Source organism: Nicotiana tabacum, chromosome 19, assembly GCF_000715075.1.
Source record: "Nicotiana tabacum cultivar K326 chromosome 19, ASM71507v2, whole genome shotgun sequence".
In the NCBI taxonomy this organism is placed as follows: Eukaryota; Viridiplantae; Streptophyta; class Magnoliopsida; order Solanales; family Solanaceae; genus Nicotiana; species Nicotiana tabacum.
Genome location: NC_134098.1, coordinates 93,668,729 through 93,690,266, shown reverse-complemented (window position 1 = coordinate 93,690,266; position 21,538 = coordinate 93,668,729). Strand labels below are relative to the sequence as shown.

Genomic DNA, 21,538 nt, shown 5'->3' with positions numbered 1-21,538 from the left:
TAAAGATAAAGAAAAATAGTATCATAGATATTACATACCAAATGTCATCACAAATCAAATCAAAATAGACCCCCCCCCCCAAATAAAAAATAGCATTGTCCTCAATGCTAATATCAAAATAAGATCAGGGAAAGGTTAGAGAGTAAAGAGAACTCCCTATGTGGTCTCTGTCTGCATCGGGTCAGGAACATGAGTGGGGTCCTCAGACTGCATAGGATTATCAGCTCCCTCCGTCCTCTAACTGGATCTCCACATCCTCTGACCGGGGGGCCACGGGATTGCTGAGCATCTGGATCATCTCCTCAGCAATATGTGTAGTGGCAGCCGGTTCCTCAGACTGGCCAGCTGCTGCATCTGATGCCTCATGCTCTGCTGCCTGTGCTGTTGGGGCTGTCTCCTCCATGATCAGGTCCAATAGGATATCTCCAGCAGAGGCAATCTAATCTACCTCCTTTTTCAGCATCTTCACTGACTCCTTTGAGGCCTGAGTCTTCCTCGTCTTCTTCACATTCTTCCCCAAATCCTTGATAATCTTCCCATGTGTATCAAGAGTCCCCCGGATCTTTTTCTGGTCGTCCAGAATCTTCTTCAAAGAGTCCTCCACTGATGGAGGTACCTGAAGCTCTGATGGGGCTGAAGACTTTGCTCTCACTGCACTGGATATGGCAGTCAGCTTTGTGGTAGCTGCCTGCATCTAATTGTTGAGACTGGATAGTGTCTGTGAAACCCGCAGTGCAGTCTGAGGGTAGGTAGAACATGTGGGCACTGACAGTGGCACTGAGAGGGAAGGTTCGGAGGAAGGAGAAGGCATGGTAGCTGCTCCGGCAGAAGTATCGGTTGATGTGGAGGGCTCGGCAACTGATCTGGTCGCCACTACCCCTGGCTCTTTAAACGGGCCAGTGGAGGTAGTGGCTTTACCCCTGAATTTAGGGTTGTCCGCTCCCTGGAGGTGGTACCATGAGAAAGGCTTTTTATCCTTCACCGCCTCATCAAAATGTCTCGGTTCTACCCCTTGGTCTTGGAAATACTCTGTGAGAAAGTTGGGGTAGGGATACGATCTCTCTTCTTTTTGGACTGCATTGGAGATGTTGTAGGACATCAAGTTTCCCATATTAATAGGATAGCCGGACATGATGGAAGCTACCAATACTGCCCGGGGAGTGGAAGGACATTCTCATGTTGGCACGGGTCAAGACGGCTGCGCACGAATGTTTCCCACCCTTTTGCTTCAAAGTTAAGGGTGGCTCTGATAATTTTAACTCCTGGTGTGAGCCATGCATGTGTTGTCCCCGGAATAGCAAGTATCTCAGCTAGCCATGGGCGAACTGCATCACCCAATGCTAGCTTCTCCAAGTATTGCACTGCCTCAACATCCTCAAACCCTATATATGTGTTCAGTGCGTGGCCATCAAACTGTATTTTCATGTTCCGGTCCTTTGTCACCTTTGTACCCTTTTTGATGTGGGCAACATTGGCATAAAATTCCTTGACAAGGTATTCATTTGCATCATGCATCCGACAGGTGAACCATTTCCATATTTTTCTCTCCCTAAATTACCGTTGGACATTCGGATTGTGCTGGCTTAGGTCTTTGGTTATGAATTGCCGCTCAAGAGTGAGCGACCTTTGGGGCCACCATTCCCGAAATTTTCCATATGCCTTCTCACTTATAAATCTATCAGCCCACACCTCTGGCCTCTTTGATCTAGCCAGGCCTCCCATAATTATGTCACCCCCTCTCCCGTCATCCGGGACCTCATCATCCTCATCTAAAATGATTAGGGTAGCTGTTGGGGCAGTTGTTGTAGCAGGTGGGGAAGATGGTTCGGATGCCTTACTAACTCCCTCTAAGCCGTTAGAAGAACTAGAGGAGGAGGTAGGTTCATCGACTAAATGGAATCTGTCGGGGAATTATTGTGATTGTGCCCCCGGTTGTGGTTGTACAGAATCCCCCTCAGACATTTCTCGGGATGGGAGGTATTCACTGGTGTCAGAGGAGTCGGTAGGAGGTCTAACGAGGGTAGCCATTTTGCCTACTACCCTTTGGGCTAATAAGGGTAAGGTTTGCTTTCCTTTACCCGGCCTCAGGAGGATTCTGCCCTCCCCTTTGAAGTGTTTCCTCTCCCACGAGAACGCACCATTTTCTGCAACACACAAGTAGTGAAAGACCGTTAGAATTGGGGTTCAATCATGTGATAAAGCAGTACAGATGAAATTAAAAACAATGCTTCTCAGAACAGGGCATTGCGGACCGCACAAAAATGAGTGCGCTCGCGAACTGCCAATCGCGGACCACGTAAAAGTGAATGCGGCCGCGAAGAGACCAGGCTCAGACTACTGGTTCTCTGAACTTGATCAACCGTGGACCACACAAAAATGAGTGCGGCCGCGAAAGACCAATCGCGGACCGCATAAAAATGAACGAGGTCGCGAAGGCAAATGATAGAGTCTCTGAAGTTCAAACGCGCGGATCGTGAAAAATTAAGTGTGGCCCCGAAAGATCAATCGCAGACCGCACAAAAGTGACCGCGGCCACGAATTCTAAACAACCATCAGTGCCTTGAAGCTAGGGTATCGCGGACCGCATAATTTTGGACGTGACTTCATACCCTATCGCGGACCGCGGAAAAATGACCACGGCCGCGGAATTCAAAATAAATCGGCACTGATGAACACTTAAAACTAATGTTTTCACTAATTACCCAAGAATTGTGGCAATTAAACATGCAAAGTTACTAACCCCAACCCCCATTGTACATACAAACACTACCCATATGTTGTTAATAAAACATTAAGCATTAATTTGACATTTTGGCATGATTATAACCCTATCTAAAAAGAAAAATTAAAACAAAGAGAAAAGAACAGAAAAAGATAAAATCAAATTATTGAAATGAACATACCAGTTGTAAAATGTGGTAGGAAATCGACAATTGATGAGAATAGGATGAGTTTGAAACTAAGTAAGGATGCACAGTGCTTTAGGTGAGTTTAAGAGGTTAGGGTTCGTAAAGTGTGAAAAGTTTTAAAAACTCCTATTTATACTCAGAACCCAATGACCCACCGCCTTACCTGAGTGCGGTCGCAAATTTTTGTCGCGGTCTACACTCTTTACCTTTATGTAGATCTGCCTCAAATGCACGGGTGCGGTCCGCGAAAAACTAGTTGCGCCCGCACAATTTGTGCGGACCGTGAAAATTTGAACGCGGTCGCGAACTCTGAAGGAATTTTGACAGGCTAACTTCATAGAGTTGGTATTTTACCCATTTCAGCTGCATGACCGCGCACAGAATGGTGCGGCCGCGAAGTGCTCATGCCGTCCGCAAAATTTTGAGCGCGGTCCGTGAAAGTTCACCACTTAGCCAATTGTTTTTCCTTGTCAATTTCCTGCACTGCACAACCAATTCCTACATATACTTCACAACCAGTTAGTCCAAAACAATGTCTAATCTACGAAGAAAATCAAAAGAAAGAAAAACACATGGGTTACCTCCCAAGAAGTGTCTGATTTAACGTCGCGGCACGATGCATGTTACCATCATCATTTGAAATGGATCAATGCCACAACGTGGTTATCATCAATCTTGCCAAGGTAGTGCTTCACTCGGTTCCCATTGACTCTAAAGATCTCACCATTCTTGTTTTTCAAATCTAGAGTATCGAAAGGAGTCACATGTACCACTTTGAAAGGACCACTCCACTTCGACTTGAGCTTTCCCGGAAACATCCGTAACCGAGAGCTGAATAGAAGAACCAAGTCACCTTCCTTGAATTCTTTGTTCCGAATATACTTATCCTGTAAGTACTTCATCTTGTCCTTATACAAGGACGAGCTGGAATAAGCATGGAACCGGAACTCATTAAGTTCATTTAGTTGCTCTACCCGGAGATTGGCAGCTACATCCCATTCAAGGTTCAATTTCTTCAGCACCCACATGGCATTGTGCTCTAATTCAACCGGAAGATGACATGCTTTCTCAAATACCAACTGGTATGGATACATACCAATTGGAGTCTTGTAAGCTGTTCTATAGGCCCATAAAGCATCGTCAACTTTCCTTGACCAATCAGTCCGATTTGCATTGACAGTCTTGGATAGAATATTCTTGATCTCCCTGTTGGAGACTTCAAACTGTCCACTTGCCTAGGGATGATAGGGGGTTGACACCTTATGATTGACACCATACTTGAAAAGTAAAGTGTCAAAGGCTTTGTTGCAAAAATGAGAACCCCCATCACTAATGATAGCCCTTGGGGTGCCGAACCTTGTGAAGATATTTTTTTTAAGAAAGCCACCACACTTCGTGCCTCATTGTTGGGAAAAGCCACAGCTTTAACCCATTTGGAATTATAATCCACAACAACAAGAATATAAGTGTTCCCACATGAACTCACAAATGGTCCCAGAAAGTCGACGCCCCACATGTCGAAAATATCAATCTCCAGGATGGTGGTGAGAGGCATTTCATTCTTCTTGGAAATTCCACTTGCTATTTGGCACTCATCACAATGCCTAACGAGCCCGCTAGCGTCTTTGTACAAGGTAAGCCAATAAAATCCACATCTTAAGACCTTTGTAGAAGTTCTCGCCCCACCATGGTGACCACCATAGGGCGAGGAATGGCAAGCTTCAAGAATACTCAATTGCTCTTCTTCCTGAACACATCTCCGAATAAGACCATCATTGCAAATTTTGAAAAGATATGGCTCGTCCCAATAATAATCCAAGCAGTCCCATTTGAGCTTCTTCCTTTGGTAGCTACCTCTTGTTCATGGTAGCCTTAGATTCATAAAACTCTGTTTATGTACTTTTCAAACAGATGATGTATTTACTTCATACCATCTTTGTAAACTCTGTTCTTATAAGCCCATGATTTGTACTACCAGTGCTTGGGGAATGTATAAGATTTAGATATTTCCTTTTACTTAATTGTCGTGTTAAATTACATTGGATTTGGATAGTGGATAGTTGGCTTACCTAATGGGTTGGGTTAGGTGCCATCACGACTAGTTGAATTTTCGGTCATGATAGGGTGGTATCAGAGCTCTAGGTTCATAGGTTCTACAAGTCACGAGCAAGTGTTTAGTAGAGTCTTGCGGATCGGTATGATGATGTCCATACCTATCTTCGAGAGGCTACAGAGCATTTAGGATATATACTTCCCATCTTTCTTTCCTTATCGTGCGGAATTGATTCAGCTTGAGACATAACTCTTTGAATTCCTTCCACGCATTCGTATGCGCACATGAGCACTCGGTATCAGCTGTGCATCATCGACTTGTGATTCTATGAACGAGGTTCGCGATTTGTATTATGTGTTTTAGTGATGGGCCAGTCTGGAGGACTTGAGGCCAGATTTAGACCGCAGTTTAGTCTCGGTAGCTTTAGTTGTAACATGTACATTTAGACTTATATGTCCTGTAATGCCCCTACGAGTTGAATTTGTGGCTCGATGAGCAGTGGAATGGCTTTGTGATGAGTATGATGTAACTACGGGATGTGTTAAGACGATTTGAATGTGACGAGAAGTGTTTTCTTGAAATGTAAAGGAAGGCCATTGGGTGCTTATTTTTGTTTTGATATGACATACAGTCTCGAGTATGAATGTTTTGAAGGATCTTTCACGTTGTTAAATTTTGGGATAAATTAAATTCTCATGTCTGGTTAATGAGTTTGGACTCAGAAAGATTAAGTGATTTCATAGTAATTGTAATTGCGAAAGGGTATAGCAAGATACCAATTTGAGGCTAAGCAGATGGGTTATCTCCTGCGGAGTAATCTACGTAGGTGTGTTCCTTATGATGTGAATAGTGAGTTTCTTTTCTGCCAATGGGACGTATGTGTTGAGACTTGAATTTGAATCTGGTTGAGAAAGTTGACTTGAGTGTTAAGAGAATGAATGCGAGATTAGCGGATGATTGTGGTATTTTATGGTTGGTGTTGCATGGGCCTGAGAAGAATTTTTGTTGAACTGACTACGGTATTAAGGCAGTAATAGAGTATGGGTACTGCGAATTATCGAGTGTTTTACTTGATGGCTTTGAGCCAGGTGGGGGAGCCTGCTATTGACAATTCAATTAATGGTTATGTGTCAAATTTTTTGTTTTGGTCTGAAGTATACTTGGGAATCAGTGATGACTTGCAGAGGTGAAGTTCGAGAATGACTCGAGTAAGGAAATTTCTGGATATGGGTTATATTATGCTTTATGTGTATATGAATGTCGTGGGATGAGTGAGTTGTTATTTGTGAATGATGTAGTGCGCACGGGGTATGAATTTGATAGGTGGTATTAAAGTAGAGTTACTTCTTTGAGTGTTGTTGTGCTAATAGGGCACATATCTTTTGGCCCATTTGGGCGGTATAATGTGGATTTGAACAAAGGGGGTGACTCTCGAGAAAGTTCTAATGGATTCGAGATTTAATATGTAACAATTGAGAATTTTTGGCGGATTTGTTTTTGACTAAAATCTGAGATTTAAGTTTGATGGTGTCGAGATTTGTGGCAATATTCTTGGATTTTGGTGACCTACATGGTTTGGTCGAGTTAGAGGAATTTAGTTCTTATAGCTTGGTTATGTGCAGATGGATTTCAAAGTGTTATTGATGGTTTCTACCATGGTTTGAACCTGATATTTTCTACTGGTGTAGGAAACGTATTGTGTAATGTGATTTCCTCCTGGAAGGAAGCAAGAGGAAGGTTTCTAACTAACCCGGTGTGTAATTTGCTGGTGACTCAGAGTTGATAATGGGATTCTTGTGCTTGTCACATGATGGCATAATAGATGTGGTGTGTTGTGCGAGGTTTGGATTTACATGTACAAGGTGACAGTTCAGTCTTGAAGAGAAGGTAACGAATGTTGGACAGCATGGTCAGTTTCAGATATTTCGATGAATGTTATAACTGCTCGGTAATTACAGAGAAAGGTGCGCATTTCAGAAGGCGCATTGTGTTTTGACTTACGGATGTTCATCGGTATTGCAGTACTCACCTGGTTGATAGACTGCTGATATTCAAATTATTGCTATGTGGCACGGAAGAATTATGAAAGTATATCTCATGGGATTATCATGAATGGAAGATGTGTTAGTCATTCTAGTGTTGGAGTTGGGATCAATTACGGTGATTCATGTGTTCGATGAATTAGGAGACTGGGAGTTCTAAGAAGTATATTATTTCGGGTTGCGGCCTATTTGAGGTGAGTATTTTATTTTAACTCAATGGAGGCACTAGTTGCGTTAATTATTTATGATAGCTACGCACTATAAGTGTACATATATGTGAGGTTTGAGCCAATATGTGGGCATTGGGTAAGGTATTTGTACTCGAAAGAATGCTTAGGCTATGATATGCCTAGAGTTGACTTTTAAACGTAAAGTTATAACATTTTTCGTGTTCTTACCTTTGTTGAGAACTATCTGGGCTACACTTGAGGTTACAAAGAGACTAATTCCCTGAATAAATGGGGTAGTTACTATTTTCGCGTTAACTTGCTGATTTGAAGTGTGATAGCAGACATTGCACATGCTTACACTATGACGTGTATTTATACCAGTCCAGGAGCATGAGAATCTTATTTCATTATCATATAAAGTGTACTTGTTTAATTGCTCCTATATGATATGCTGGGATTGGAGGCCTATGACCATGCCAGGCGATTTATATTATTGGTACGTAAGTTGTCCGTGCAGTGTGTGGGAATTTTATCTCTATGATAATTTATCTGATTCATTAATTTCCTTCCTCTACAATTGTGCACATGCACCTACGGTTATCCTCTTCATGAAATTTGAGGAGTTGGTTGTAACATTGTGGTTGTAGTGGTGCTTGTTGAACTTGCAATATGGTTCTCTTTCATGAGACATCTCCCATATTTGGGTACACAGATTGCGCAGTGGTGGATGGAGTTATATTGATGTAGCGTGTATGTGGGATAGTTGTGTTTAATAATATAAGCTCATCGGACCTAGAATGGGTACTATCATGTTTGATTACAGTATATTCAGAAGGATAATATTGAAAGTCGGCTTAGAAATTTGCTATGGTTCTTGTCTAAGGAGAGGGAGCTCCACAACTGGTGGATCTGATGAATGGTTACAAGTTTCTACGTGTTTTTTATTATCAATAGTGTATGAAGGTGTTGGGATGAGGTTTTGTTCGATATGGGGTTTAATACTAGTACTTGGTTGGTTTGGAGTAAGTTACTGTGATCAGAAATGGTGCTACGAGCGGGCGAGTTGTGTAATATGTTGGGTGATTATATCCGTGATTATAGTTATAGTTCGATGCAGCTTGTTCAGACTCATACAATGTGTAAATGTAAGATTCGTGTCTTGAAAAGAAATTCTGAAGGTTGGGAATTGAATTCCAAGGTTTTTGAGCTAAAGTTAAATTAAGGATTTTCTGTTGTATTGTGTTGTCAGGCCTATGTAGAATAGGGTGACGTGGGATCACCCCCGGGTACGTGCGTGGTAAGATAGAATAGTGATTTGGTGGCTTGAAAATAATTCTTGGCACGTTCGAGGACGAACGCATGTTTAAGTGAGGGAGAATGTAATGACACGGTCAGTCGTTTTGAGTATTACAGCCTCGTTTCCCCATTTACTGCTCAATTTATACCTTATTGTTGTTGTATGACTTGCCGAGGTAATTAGTTCGGGTCCGGAGAGATTTCGAAATGAATTGAGATACTTAGTCTCTTAACGGAAAGCTTAAGTTGGAAAAGTCGATCGGATGTTGATTTATGTGTAAATGACGTCGAATTCGAATTTTGATGATTCCAATAGCTCAGTATGGTAATTTTGGACTTAGGAGTGTGTCCGAAAAATTATTTGGAGATCCGTAGTGGAATTAGGCTTGGAATGGCGAAAATCGAATTTTTGGGAAGTTTGACCGGGGGGTTTGACTTTTTGATATCGGGGTCAAAATCCAATTCTAAAAATTTTAATAGGTCCGTTATATCATTTATGACTTATGTGCAAAATTTGAGATCAATCGGACTTTACTTGATAGGTTCCGACGTCGTTTGTAGAAATTTGAAATTTCAAAGTTCATTAGGCTTGAATTGGGATATGATTCGTTGTTTTAGCCTTGTTTGAGGTGATTTGAGGGTTCGACTAAGTTCATATGATATTTTGGGACTTGATGGTATGTTTAGTTGAGGTCCGAGGGGCTCGGGTGAGTTTCGGGATGCTTTCAGATCATTTTTCCTTGTTTTGCAACTGCTGGAACTGGTGTCTGGTGTTGTTCTTCGCAAACGCGAAGGGTCTCACACATTCACGAAGAAGGATTTTGGGCTGTTGGGATCTGCCCATCGCGAACGCGATGAGGAGATCATGATCGCGAAGAAGGAATCTTGGCAGCACATTTTCGTGCTTCGCGAACGCGAAGCTATGGCCGCGAACGCGATGAAGGCATTTCTGGGCAGAATTAAAAGTTCCAAAACGGGGGTTTTGAGTTCATAATATATAATCAAATTGGGAGCTCGATAGAAGGCGATGTTTGGAGAGATTCTTGCGTGGGTGTTTGGGGTGAGTGATTCTTATCCAGTTTTGATTAATTTCCATGATTATGCCTTTGAATCCATCAATTAATGGGTGAATTAAGTTGAAAACTTTAGAAAAACCCTCTTGGATTAATTTGGAGATTTGAGGGTCGAGCTTATGTCAGAATTTGGTGAAATTTATATGGTTGGACTCGTGGTTGGATGGGCGTTCATATTTTGTAACTTTTGTCGGGTTCCAAGACATGGGCCCCAGGGGCGATTTTTAAGTGCAATTTCGAATTTTGTTGGAAAATTAGTATTTTCATATGGAATTAATTCCTATAATTTGAATTGATTGAATCGAATTAATTGTGACTAGATTCAAGCCGTTCGAAAGTTGATACGCGCAGAATGGAATTTTTGGGGCATTGTTTAGCTTGCTCGACATTGGATTCGGCTTGTTCGAGGTAAGTAACTCTTCTAATCTTGGAGCTGAGGGTATGAACCCTGAATATATGTATTATGTGAATTATTGGGAGGTGACGCATATGCTAGGTGACGGGCGTGTGGGCGTGCACGATGGAAATTGTGACATAATTGTTATCGTGGAATTTTGTAGTCAAATAATCTTGGCATTTTCTATATAGTTTTATGTGCTAAAGAAATTGAGCTGAGAATCATATTAAAAATTATGTTGAGGCTATTTGCCAGTATTATTGAGACCCGCAGAGGTCATATTGCTGTGAATTATTTTTAAATTGAAAATTCATACTCAACATATTCATGTCATTACATATCATATCTCAGTCTCTGTTATTATTTATTTATATATCATATCATCATTTTCGCGCTATTTTCATGACATTGTGAGCCCATGAGAGAGAGACTGGAGAGATTGATGACTGAGTGAGGCCGAGGGCCTCATTGTGAGGATAATTATGGGATCGGGCTACATGTCGCGGTAGGCCATATTGGCTTTATATACTTTATTATTATGGGATCGGGTTGCATGCCACAGCAGGCCAGATTGGCTTATTATAGCACGTGAGTTGTCCATGCGGATACATATATTGATACTATAGCACGTGAGTTGTCCGTGCAGATTATAGCGCTAGGGCTGAAGGAGCCCCTCCGGAGTCTGTACACACCCCCAGTGAGCACAGCCTACTGACTGCGAGTGCTGAGTGCCGAGTGCGAGTGTGAGTGCCGAGTGATTGGGAGGATTGAGTGACTGTGAGGACTAAGTGATGGGGAGGACTGAGTTAATTGATACTCTGAGAGTATGCAGATGAGTTCATCTCCAAGATACATTGCATTGACATGCACACATGACATATATGCATAAATATGTATTTTTCCTCATCCTGTACGATATTACATCATTCATGATTTCTCACACATGTTGGCAGATGGGCATAGTGATGCATTTATTTTACACTGGTTATCTAGAAAGAAAAATGAAACATCTTAATTATTATTGAAAGGATTTTGGGAAAATTATTGTTTTCAAACGTATTCGTATTTTTGGCAATTCCAGTAAACGATTTGGGTTTTTATTGATGTACTTGAAAGGCAGAAATATTTTCAAAAATCATGTTTTTGCTGAGCATTTGATTGTTGAGTACTTCTAGCATTACTTGTTTAAGTTGTTATGAACTATTGTTGGTTATGGATGTTGGGACCCGACCTTGGTACAAGCTCGTCACTACTTTCAACCTAAGGTTAGGTTTGTTACTTATTGAGTACATGGGGTCAGTTGTACTCATACTATACTTCTGCACCTTGCGTACAGATATTGGATGCTGATGTTGTTGTGCTCGACGGGAGACGAAATTGAAGACGTACCTGCGCTCCGGGTAGATGCCTCTTATTCATGGTAGCCTTAGATTCATAAAACTCTGTTTATATACTTTTCAAACAGATGATGTATTTACTTCATACCAGCTTTGTAAACTCTGTTCTTAGAAGCTCATAATTTGTACTACCATTCGTTGGGGAATGTATAAGATTTAGATATTTTCTTTTACTTAATTGTCTTGTTAAAATACATTAGAATTGGACAGTGGATAGTTGGCTTACCTAACATGTTGGGTTAGGTGCCATCACGGCTAGTTGGATTTTGGGTAGTGATAGGGTGGTATCAGAGCTCTAGGTTCATAGGTTCTATAAGTCATGAGCAAATGTCTAGTAGAGTCTTGCGGATCGGTATGATGACGTCCATACCTATCTTCGAGAGGCTACAGGGCATTTAGGATATATACTTCCCATCTTTCTTTCCTTATCGTGCGGAATTGATTCAGCTTGAGACATAACTCTTTGAATTCCTTCCACGCATTCGTATACGTACATGAGCACTCGGTATTAGATGTGCATCACCGGCTTATGATTCTATGAACGAGGTTCGAGATTTGTATTATGTGTTTTAGTGATGGGCCAATCGGGAGAACTTGAGGCCAAGTTTAGACCGCAGCTTAGGCTCGGTAGCTTCAGTTGTAACATGTACATTTGGACTCATATGTCCGGTAATTCCCCTACGAGTGGAATTTGTGGCTCGATGAGCGGTGGAATGGATTTTTGATGAGTATGATGTAACTGCATGATGCGTTAAGACAATTTGAATGTGATGAGAAGTGTTTCCTTGAAATGTAAAGGAAGGCCATTGGGTGCTTTATTTTCGTTTTGATGTGACGTACAGTCTCGGGTATGAATGTTTTGGAGGATCTTTCACGTTGTTAAATTTTGGGACAAATTAAATTCTCATGTCTGGTTAATGAGTTTGGACTCAGAAAGATTAAGTGATTTCATAGTAATTGTAATTACGAAAGGGTATAACAAGATACCAATTTGAGGCTAAACACGTGGGTTATCTCCTGCGGAGTAATCTACGTAGGTATGTTCCTTATGATGTGAATAGAGAGTTTCTTTTCTGCCAGTAGGGCGTATGTGTTGAGACTTGAATTTGAATCTGGTTGGGAAAGTTGACTTGAGTGTTAAGAGAATGAATGCGAGATTAGCGGATGATTGAGGTATTTTATGGTTGGTGTTGCATGGGCCTGAGAAGAATTTTCGTTGAACTGATTGCGGTATTAAGGAAGTAATAGAGTATGGGTACTGCGATTTATCGAGTGATTTAATTGATGGCTTTGAGCCAGGTGAGGGAGTCTGCTATTGACAATTTAATTCATGGTTATGTGCCAATTTTTTTGTTTTAGTCTGAAGTATACTTGGGAATCATTGATGACTTGCAGAGGTGGAGTTCGAGAATGACTCGAGTAAGGAAATTTCTGGATATGGGTTATATTGCGCATTATGAGTATATGAAAATCGTGGCATGAATGAGTTGTTATTTGTGAATGATATAGTGCACACGGGGTATGAATTTGATAGGTGGTATTAAAGTAGAGTTACTTCTTTGAGTATTGTTGTGCTAATGGGGCACCTGTGTTTTGGCCCATTTGGGCTGTGTAATGTGGATTTGAACAAAGAGGGTGACTCTCGAGAAAGTTCTAATGGATTCGAGATTTAATATATAACAATTGAGAATTTTTGGCAGATTTGTTTATGACTAAAATCTGAGATTTAAGTTGGATGGTGTCAAGACTTGTGGAAATATTCTTGGGTTTTGGTGACCTACGTGGTTTGGTCAAGTTAGAGAAATTTAGTTCTAATAGCTTGGTTATGTGCAGATGGATTTCAAAGTGTTCTTGATGGTTTCTTCCATGGTTTGAACCGGATATTTTCTACGGGCGTGGGAAACGTGTTGTGTATTGTGATTTCCTCCTGGAAGGAAGCAAGAGAAGGTTTCTAACTAACCAAGTATATAATTTGCTGGTGACTCAGAGTTGACAATGGGATTCTTGTGCTTATCACATGATGGCATAATAGATATGATGTGTTGTGCGAGATTAGGATTTACATGTACAGGGTGACAGTTCAGTCTTGAGGAGAAGGTAACGAATGTTGGACAACATGGTCAGTTTTAGATATTTCGATGAATGTTATAACTGCTCGGTAATTCCAGAGATGGGTGTGCATTTCAGAAAGCGCGTTTTGTTTTGACTTACGGATGTTCATCGGTATTGCAGTACTCACCTGGATGATAGACTGTTGATATTCAAATTATTGCTATGTGGCACGGAAGAATTATGAAAGTATTCCTCATGAGATGTGTTAGTCATTCTAGTGCTGGAGTTGGGATCAATTACGGTGATTCATGTGTTCGATGAATTGGGAGACTAGGAGTTCTCAGAAGTATATTGTTTCGGGTTACGGCCTATTTAAGGTGAGTATTTTATTTTAACTCAGTAGAGGTACTAGTTGCGTTAATTATTTGTGATAACTACGCACTATAAGTGTGTATACATGTGAGGTTTGAGCCAATATGTGGGCATTGGGGCAAGTATTTGTACTCGAAAGAATGCTTAGGCTATGATATGCCTAGAGTTGACTGTTAAACGTAAAGTTATAACGTTTTTCGTATTCTTACCTTTGCTGAGAACTATCTGGGCTATATTTGAGGTTACAAAGAAACTAATTCCCTGAATAAATGGGGTAGTTACTATTTCCGCGTTAAATTGCCGATTTGAAGTGTGATAGCAGACATTGCACATGCTTACACTATGACGTGTATTTATACCAGTCCAGGAGCATGAGAATCTTATTTCATTATCATATACAAGTGTACTTGTTTAATTTCTCCTGTATGATATGTTGGGACTGGAGGCCTGTGACCATGCCAGGAGATTTATATTATTGGCACGTGAGTTGTCCGTGTAGTGTGTGGGAATTTTATCTCTATGATAATTTATCTAATTCATTAATTTCTTTCCTCTACAATTGTGCACATGCACCTACGGTTATCCTCTTCACAAAATTTGAGGAGTTGGTTGTAACATTGTGGTTGTAGTGGTGCTTGTTGAACTTGCAATATGGTTTTCTTCCATGAGACATCTTCCATATTTGGGTACACAGATTGCGCAGTGGTAGCTGGAGTTATATTGATGTAGCGCTAATGTGGGATAGTTGTGTTTAATAATATAAGCTCATCGGACCTAGAATGGGTATTATCATGTTTGATTACAGTATATTCGGAAGGATAATATTGAAAGTCGGCTTAGAAATTTGCTATGGTTCTTGTCTAAGGAGAGGAAGCTCCACAACTGGTGGATCTGATGAATAGTTACAAGTTTCTACGTGTTTTTTTATTATCAACAGTGTATGAAGGTGTTGGGATGAGGTTTTGTTCGATATGGGGTTTAATGCTAGTACTTTGTTGGTTTGGAGTAAGTTACTGTGATCAGAAATGGTGCTACGAGCGGGCGAGTTGTGTAATATGGTGGGTGATTATATCCGTGATTATAGTTATAGTTCGATGTAGCTTGTTCAGACTCATACAGTGTGTAAATGTAAGATTCGTGTCTTGAAAAGAAATTCTGAAGGTTGGGAATTGAATTCCAAGGTTTTTGAGCTAAGGTTAAATTAAGGATTTTCTGTTGTATTGTGTTGTCAGGCCTATGTAGAATAGGGTGACGTGGGATCACCCCCGGGTAAGTGCGTGGTAAGATAGAATAGTGATTTGGTGGCTTGGAAATAATTCTTGGCACGTTCGAGGACGAACGCTTGTTTAAGTGAGGGAGAATGTAATGACACGGTCGGTCGTTTTGAGTATTACAGCCTCGTTTCCCCATTTACTGCTCAATTTATACCTTATTGTTGTTGTATGACTTACCGGGGTAATTAGTTCGGGTACGGAGAGATTTCAGAATGAATTGAGATACTTAGTCTCTTAACGGAATGCTTAAGTTGGAAAAGTCGACCGGATGTTGATTTATGTGTAAAGGACGTCGAATTCGAATTTTAATGATTCCAATAGCTCAGTAAGGTAATTTTGGATTTAGGAGCGTGTCCGAAAAATTATTTGGAGGTCCGTAGTGAAATTAGGCTTGGAATGGCGAAAGTCAAATTTTTGGGAAGTTTGACCGGGGGTTGACTTTTTGATATCGGGTTCAAAATTCAATTCTGAAAATTTTAATAGGTCTGTTATGTCATTTATGACTTGTGTGCAAAATTTGAGATCAATCGGACTTGACTTGGTAGGTTCCGGCGTCGTTTGTAGAAATTTGAAATTTCAAAGTTCATTAGGCTTGAATTGGGATATGATTCGTTGTTCTAGCATTGTTTGAGGTGATTTGAGGGTTCGACTAAGTTCATATGATATTTTGGGACTTGATGGTATGTTTAGTTGAGGTCCGAGGGGCTCGGGTGAGTTTCGGGATGCTTTCAGATCATTTTTCCTTGTTTTGCAACTGCTGGAACTGGTGTCTGGTGTTGTTCTTCGCAAACGCGAAGGGTCTCACACATTCACGAAGAAGGATTTTGGGCTGTTGGGATCTGCCCATCGCGAACGCGATGAGGAGATCATGATCGCGAAGAAGGAATCTTGGCAGCACATTTTCGTGCTTCGCGAACGCGAAGCTATGGTCGCGAACGCGATGAAGGCATTTCTGGGCAGAATTAAAAGTTCCAAAACGGGGGTTTTGAGTTCATAATACATAATCAAATTGGGAGCTCGGTAGAAGGCGATGTTTGGAGAGATTCTTGCGTGGGTGTTTGGGGTGAGTGATTCTTATCCAGTTTTGATTAATTTCCATGATTATGCCTTTGAATCCATCATTTAATGAGTGAATTAAGTTGAAAACTTTAGAAAAACCCTCTTGGTTTAATTTGGAGATTTGAGGGTCGAGTTTATGTCGGAATTTGGTGAAATTTATATGGTTGGACTCGTGGTTGGATGGGCATTCATATTTTATAACTTTTGTCGGGTTCCGAGACGTGGGCCCCACGGCGATTTTTGAGTGCAATTTCAGATTTTGTTGAAAAATTAGTATTTTCATATGGAATTAATTCTTATAATTTGAATTGATTGAATCGAATTAATTGTGACTAGATTCGATCCGTTCGGAAGTTGATACGCGCAGAATGAAATTTTTGGAGCATTGTTTAGCTTGCTCGACATTGGATTCGGCTTGTTCGAGGTAAGTAACTCTTCTAATCTTGGAGCTGAGGGTATGAACCCTGAATATATGTATTATGTAAATTATTGGGAGGTGACGCATATGCTAGGTGACGGGCGTGTGGGCGTGCACGATGGAAATTGTGACATAATTGTTATCGTGAAATTTTGTAGTCAAATAATCTTGGCATTTTCTATATAGTTTTATGTGCTAAAGAAATTGAGCTGAGAATCATATTAAAAATTATGTTGAGGCTATTTGCCAGTATTATTGAGACCCGCATAGGTCATATTGCTGTGAATTATTTGTTTTAAATTGAAAATTCATATTCAGTTATATTCATGTCATTACATATCATATCTCAGTCTCTGTTGTTATTTATTTATACATCATATCATCATTTTCGGGCTATTTTGATGACATTGTGAGCCCATGAGAGAGAGAATGGAGAGATTGATGACTGAATGAGGCCGAGGGCCGGATTGTGAGGATAATTATGGGATCGGACTATACGTCGCAGCATGCCATATTGGCTTTATATACTTGATTATTATGGGATCGGGCTGCACGCCGCAGCAGGCCAGATTGGCTTATTATAGTACGTGAGTTGTCCATGCAGATACAAATATTGATACTAGAGCACGTTAGTTGTCCGTGCAGATTATAGCGCTTGGGCTGAAGGAGCCCCTCCAGAGTCTGTACACACCCCTAGTGGGCGCAAGTACCTACTGAGTGCGAGTACCGAGCGATTGGGAGGATTGAGTGACTGTGAGGAATGAGTGATGGGGATGACTAAGTGAATTGATACTCTGAGAGTATGCATATGAGTTCATCTCTGAGATATATTACATTGACATGCATACATGACATATATGCATAAAGATGTATTTTTCCTCATGTTGTACGATATTACATCATTCATGATTTCTCACACATGTTGGCAGATAGGCATAGTGATGCATTTGTTTTACATTGGTTATCTAGAAAGAAAAATGAAACATTTTAATTATTATTGAAAGGACTTTGGGAAAATTATTGTTTTCAAACTTATTCATATTTTTGGCAATTCCGGTAAACGATTTGGGTTTTCATTGATGTACTTGAAAGGCAGAACTATTTTTAGAAATTATGTTTTTGCTGATCATTTGATTGTTGAGTTACTTAAGGTATTACTTGTTTAAGTTGTTATGAACTATTGTTGGTTATTGAAGTTGGGACCTAACCTTGGTACAAGCTCGACACTACTTTCAATCTAAGGTTAGGTTTGTTACTTATTGAGTACATGGGGTCGGTTGTACTCATACTACACTTCTGCACCTTGCGTGCAAATATTGGATGCTGATGTTGTTGTGCTCGACGGGAGACGGAATTGAAGGCGTACCTGCGTTCCAGTGGTAGCTGTTTCTTGTTCATGGTAGCCTTAGATTCATAAAACTCTGTTTATGTACTTTTCAAACAGATGATGTATTTACTTCATACCATCTTTGTAAACTCTGTTCTTAGAAGCTCATAATTTGTACTACCATTCGTTGGGGAATGTATAAGATTTAGATATTTCCTTTTACTTTATTGTCTTGTTAAATTACATTGGATTTGGACAGTGGATAATGGATAGTGGATAGTTGGCTTACCTAACGGGTTGGGTTAGGTGCCATCACGACTAATTGGATTTTGGGTCGTGACATTATTATTATTATTATTATTATTATTATTATTATTATTATTATTATTATTATTATTATTATTATTATTATTATTATTATTATTATTATTATTATTATTATTATTATTATTATTATATTTTAGAGTCCCAATAATCTTTTTTTTATCTCTTAAAAAATCGTGAAAAGTTAACATAATTTATTTATTGGTGCTTCGCACTGTTAGTATAACATAATTTAATTCTTAAAATTTTAATATCAGGAAGCCTATTAAAAAGGTTTGGAGGAATGGCGTCAAAGTCAACCCGATTCTGAGGATGGTAGCTTAACCCAAGTGTCACTTAATGATGTAGCTTCAATATGGGCGCATGTGGTTGGTGGCGCAAAGAAGGGTAGAACCTACGGTCTTGGATCACACATTCCGTAGGTCGTCCTACGATATTGTTGTCTGATGATGTGAATTATTTGCAGAATCAAGAAGAGGTAGAGCATTACGAAAAGAAGTTGATGAGTTGAAGGAGGAACGGAAAGAAGATCGTGCAAATTTTAACAAATTGCAGAGTCTAGTGGAGAAACTTATGAGCACACGTCAATTTGATCCTTTGAATGGCGAGGATGACAGCGATAGTGAGTTTTAGTTTGTTGTGGTTGTGATGTTTGAGACATTATTTGTTGTGGTTGGATGTTTAGACTTGGTAATGTTTGCACTTGACTATGATAATAATGTTCTAGACTAGATTGAATGGTGCCTGAATGTTTAACTTGTGTTTGGATGTTTTAGTTACAAATGTTTATGTTTTTTTATAATTGTTTGCATTTTATGAGTTTGATTAGTTGAAATGGTGGATTGATTGGTTGGAATGGTGGATTGATTGTTTAGTATTGACAGATGTTGTTGCTTTAAAACAGCTGGAATCTAGCAAAATATTTCCAAATTTTCTACTACGGCAGTCGCAAAGTGCTTAGTAATTTTCCAGATTAAGGAACATTTGCGACTGGTGTAGTAGAAAAATTAAACAAAATTAAATAATTTAAAATTAATTTTGTGACCGCGGTAGTGGAAAAGATAAATAAATAATTAATATTAAATTCGAATTGCGACCACAATGGTGGAAAATATAAATAAATAAATAAATAATATTAAATTATATTTGCGACCACAGTAGTGAAAAAGTTAAATATAATAAAAGTACTATATATTATTTGAGGCCGTTCTGGTGAGAAAAATTACATAAAATAATAATTATTATACCTTTTGCGAGTGACGTAATGGGAATTTAATATATAATAAATATTTAATTTAAATTATTTACGACCGCGTCAGTCGGACAGTTGACATTTATTAGTTGTTTTCCTTTTTTGTCTTTCCGACAGCGGTAGTCGCAAATTACGGATCGATTCGGTCACAAACTATTTCACACCAGCTATTTTGCGACCACCTCAATTAAAGTCTCATTTAGACCCATCAAAAACTGCAGTAGCTTCTCATCTTGATGTGTCTTTAGGTTTTTAGCCTTAGCTCCACAATCACATTCACAAACACAAGCAGAAAAAGTGTTTAAAGCATCTAATTCATCCCATGAACTTTTCATTTTAGTGAAGTAGCTTGATACACTACAATTACCTTGAATTACTGCACTTAACTCTTTCTGCAATTGGGAGAATTTTACCCTATTTGTCTGACCAAACCTATCTTCCAAGTCTTCCCAAAGATCTCCAAGATCTTTGGCACTTTGGGAATACAAGACACTCTCTGCAATTTCCTTTGACAAAGATTTGAGCAGCCATGACAATACCATGTCATTACAGCGAGCCCAGTGCTTTTGAAGCCCAGAATCAGCAGTTGGAACAACTAGGGATCCATTAATGAAACCTAGCTTGTTCTTAGCAGATAATGCTATTACCGTAGCTCTTCTCCAGCCCTCATAACTCTTTCCATCGAACACTGAAGAGACAAGATTCATCCCTGGATAATTCGAGGGATGAAGATAGTAAGAATGAGCTGAATTCACTACACCAGTCATCCCTGAAGCAGTAGATCCAGTACCAGCTATAGTAGAAGAATCTGTAGTTGAAGCTAGTGTATCAGTAGGTTTGGAAACAGTACTCATTGTATAGAGAAAAAGAGGAGAATGAAAATTTGATTCAAAGTGTAAAGAGCATATTAAACCTGCTCTGATAGCATGCCAAAATGATAAGGGAGAAGACACTTTGAGAATTTTCTTCTTTGTATTGAGAATGAATTTCACCGGCTATAACTAACTAATGCCAAGTGGCAGCATCTTATTTCCTAATGTTTAACCATCTATTAGATAAACACAAAGAAAGAAAAATTATCTACAAAATGATAACCACAATTGTTAATCTCTTGACCATGGTTTGGAATGCATGTAGGCCTAAAACATTTAGTCACAATTGAAATAACTCAAGGCCCAAAGCTAATATCTTCATTGAGGCCCAACGCAAACTAAACCTATATATGAACCAGTTACCAATCTCTTGTACAATATTTACTTGTCTTTGTAATCCATTTAGATAGAACACAAACTCAACCTAACCATCTCCTCTTTCGTCGTATTTATCACCACCGAAAAGTTCTAGAGATCGACGGCACAAAGCTTTATCAACACCATTTCCAACAGTCATTTCTTAATTAAATTTCAAAAAGTGGCTAAATATTAAAAAAGCAGTCCCAAAAATAACCATCCCTCCCAATATTTACCAGAAAATGTAGCCTGTTGAAAACTCGACAGTGATTCCGATAGTGCGGCCAACTTCAGGCAACTGATTGGGCCCAAAAACAAGGGCAGCAATCACTACTAACTCAAGCACTACAAGCCCAAATAAGCAGTTTCAAGAGAGACCCTTTTTGCCACTGCTACTAATTACTCCTCTTGTGGTTCTAGCAGGACCCAAAAACAGTGCCCTCTTGCTGTTGAAGAACATTGAACTAGAGGAACACAAAGTTGCAATCTTGGTTGTTGAAGCAGACACAGAAGAACATGAAATGGCTTTTGCTATAGCAGCAACAGAAGATGAGATAAGTGTCATTTAATTAATGTTGGAAAAAGCTTCTTTCTATAAATGTGTTGGACTATTGCAGCAAGAAGAGAGAATGTTGGGAATTTTTTATTGGGTACGACTCCTGCTAACCTTGACGGTGTAATTATTATTGATTTCCTATACAAGACTTCCCTATCATAAGTAAGAAAAACGTGGTCTAGGAATGATACTGATTGGTGAGTTTAGATATTGTTGATTTTCTAGTTTAGACACACTGATGTATTAGGTTGAAAAGTCGATGTACATTTCATGCATCAAGTTTATTTAGAAAAGACCTCCTCAATTTGTTTACGCTAGCAATCGAAAATATCTTTCGA

At 39.6% G+C, this 21,538-nt stretch overlaps 1 protein-coding gene across 1 annotated transcript; it reads right to left on the bottom strand.

The window, feature by feature from the left end:
* Window positions 1-19,582: 19,582 nt before the first annotated feature.
* Window positions 19,583-20,269, bottom strand: LOC142173597 (uncharacterized). The gene has a single exon (XM_075239219.1). The coding sequence runs from the start codon at window positions 20,267-20,269 to the stop codon at window positions 19,583-19,585; it is 687 nt and encodes a 228-aa protein (XP_075095320.1).
* Window positions 20,270-21,538: the final 1,269 nt, after the last annotated feature.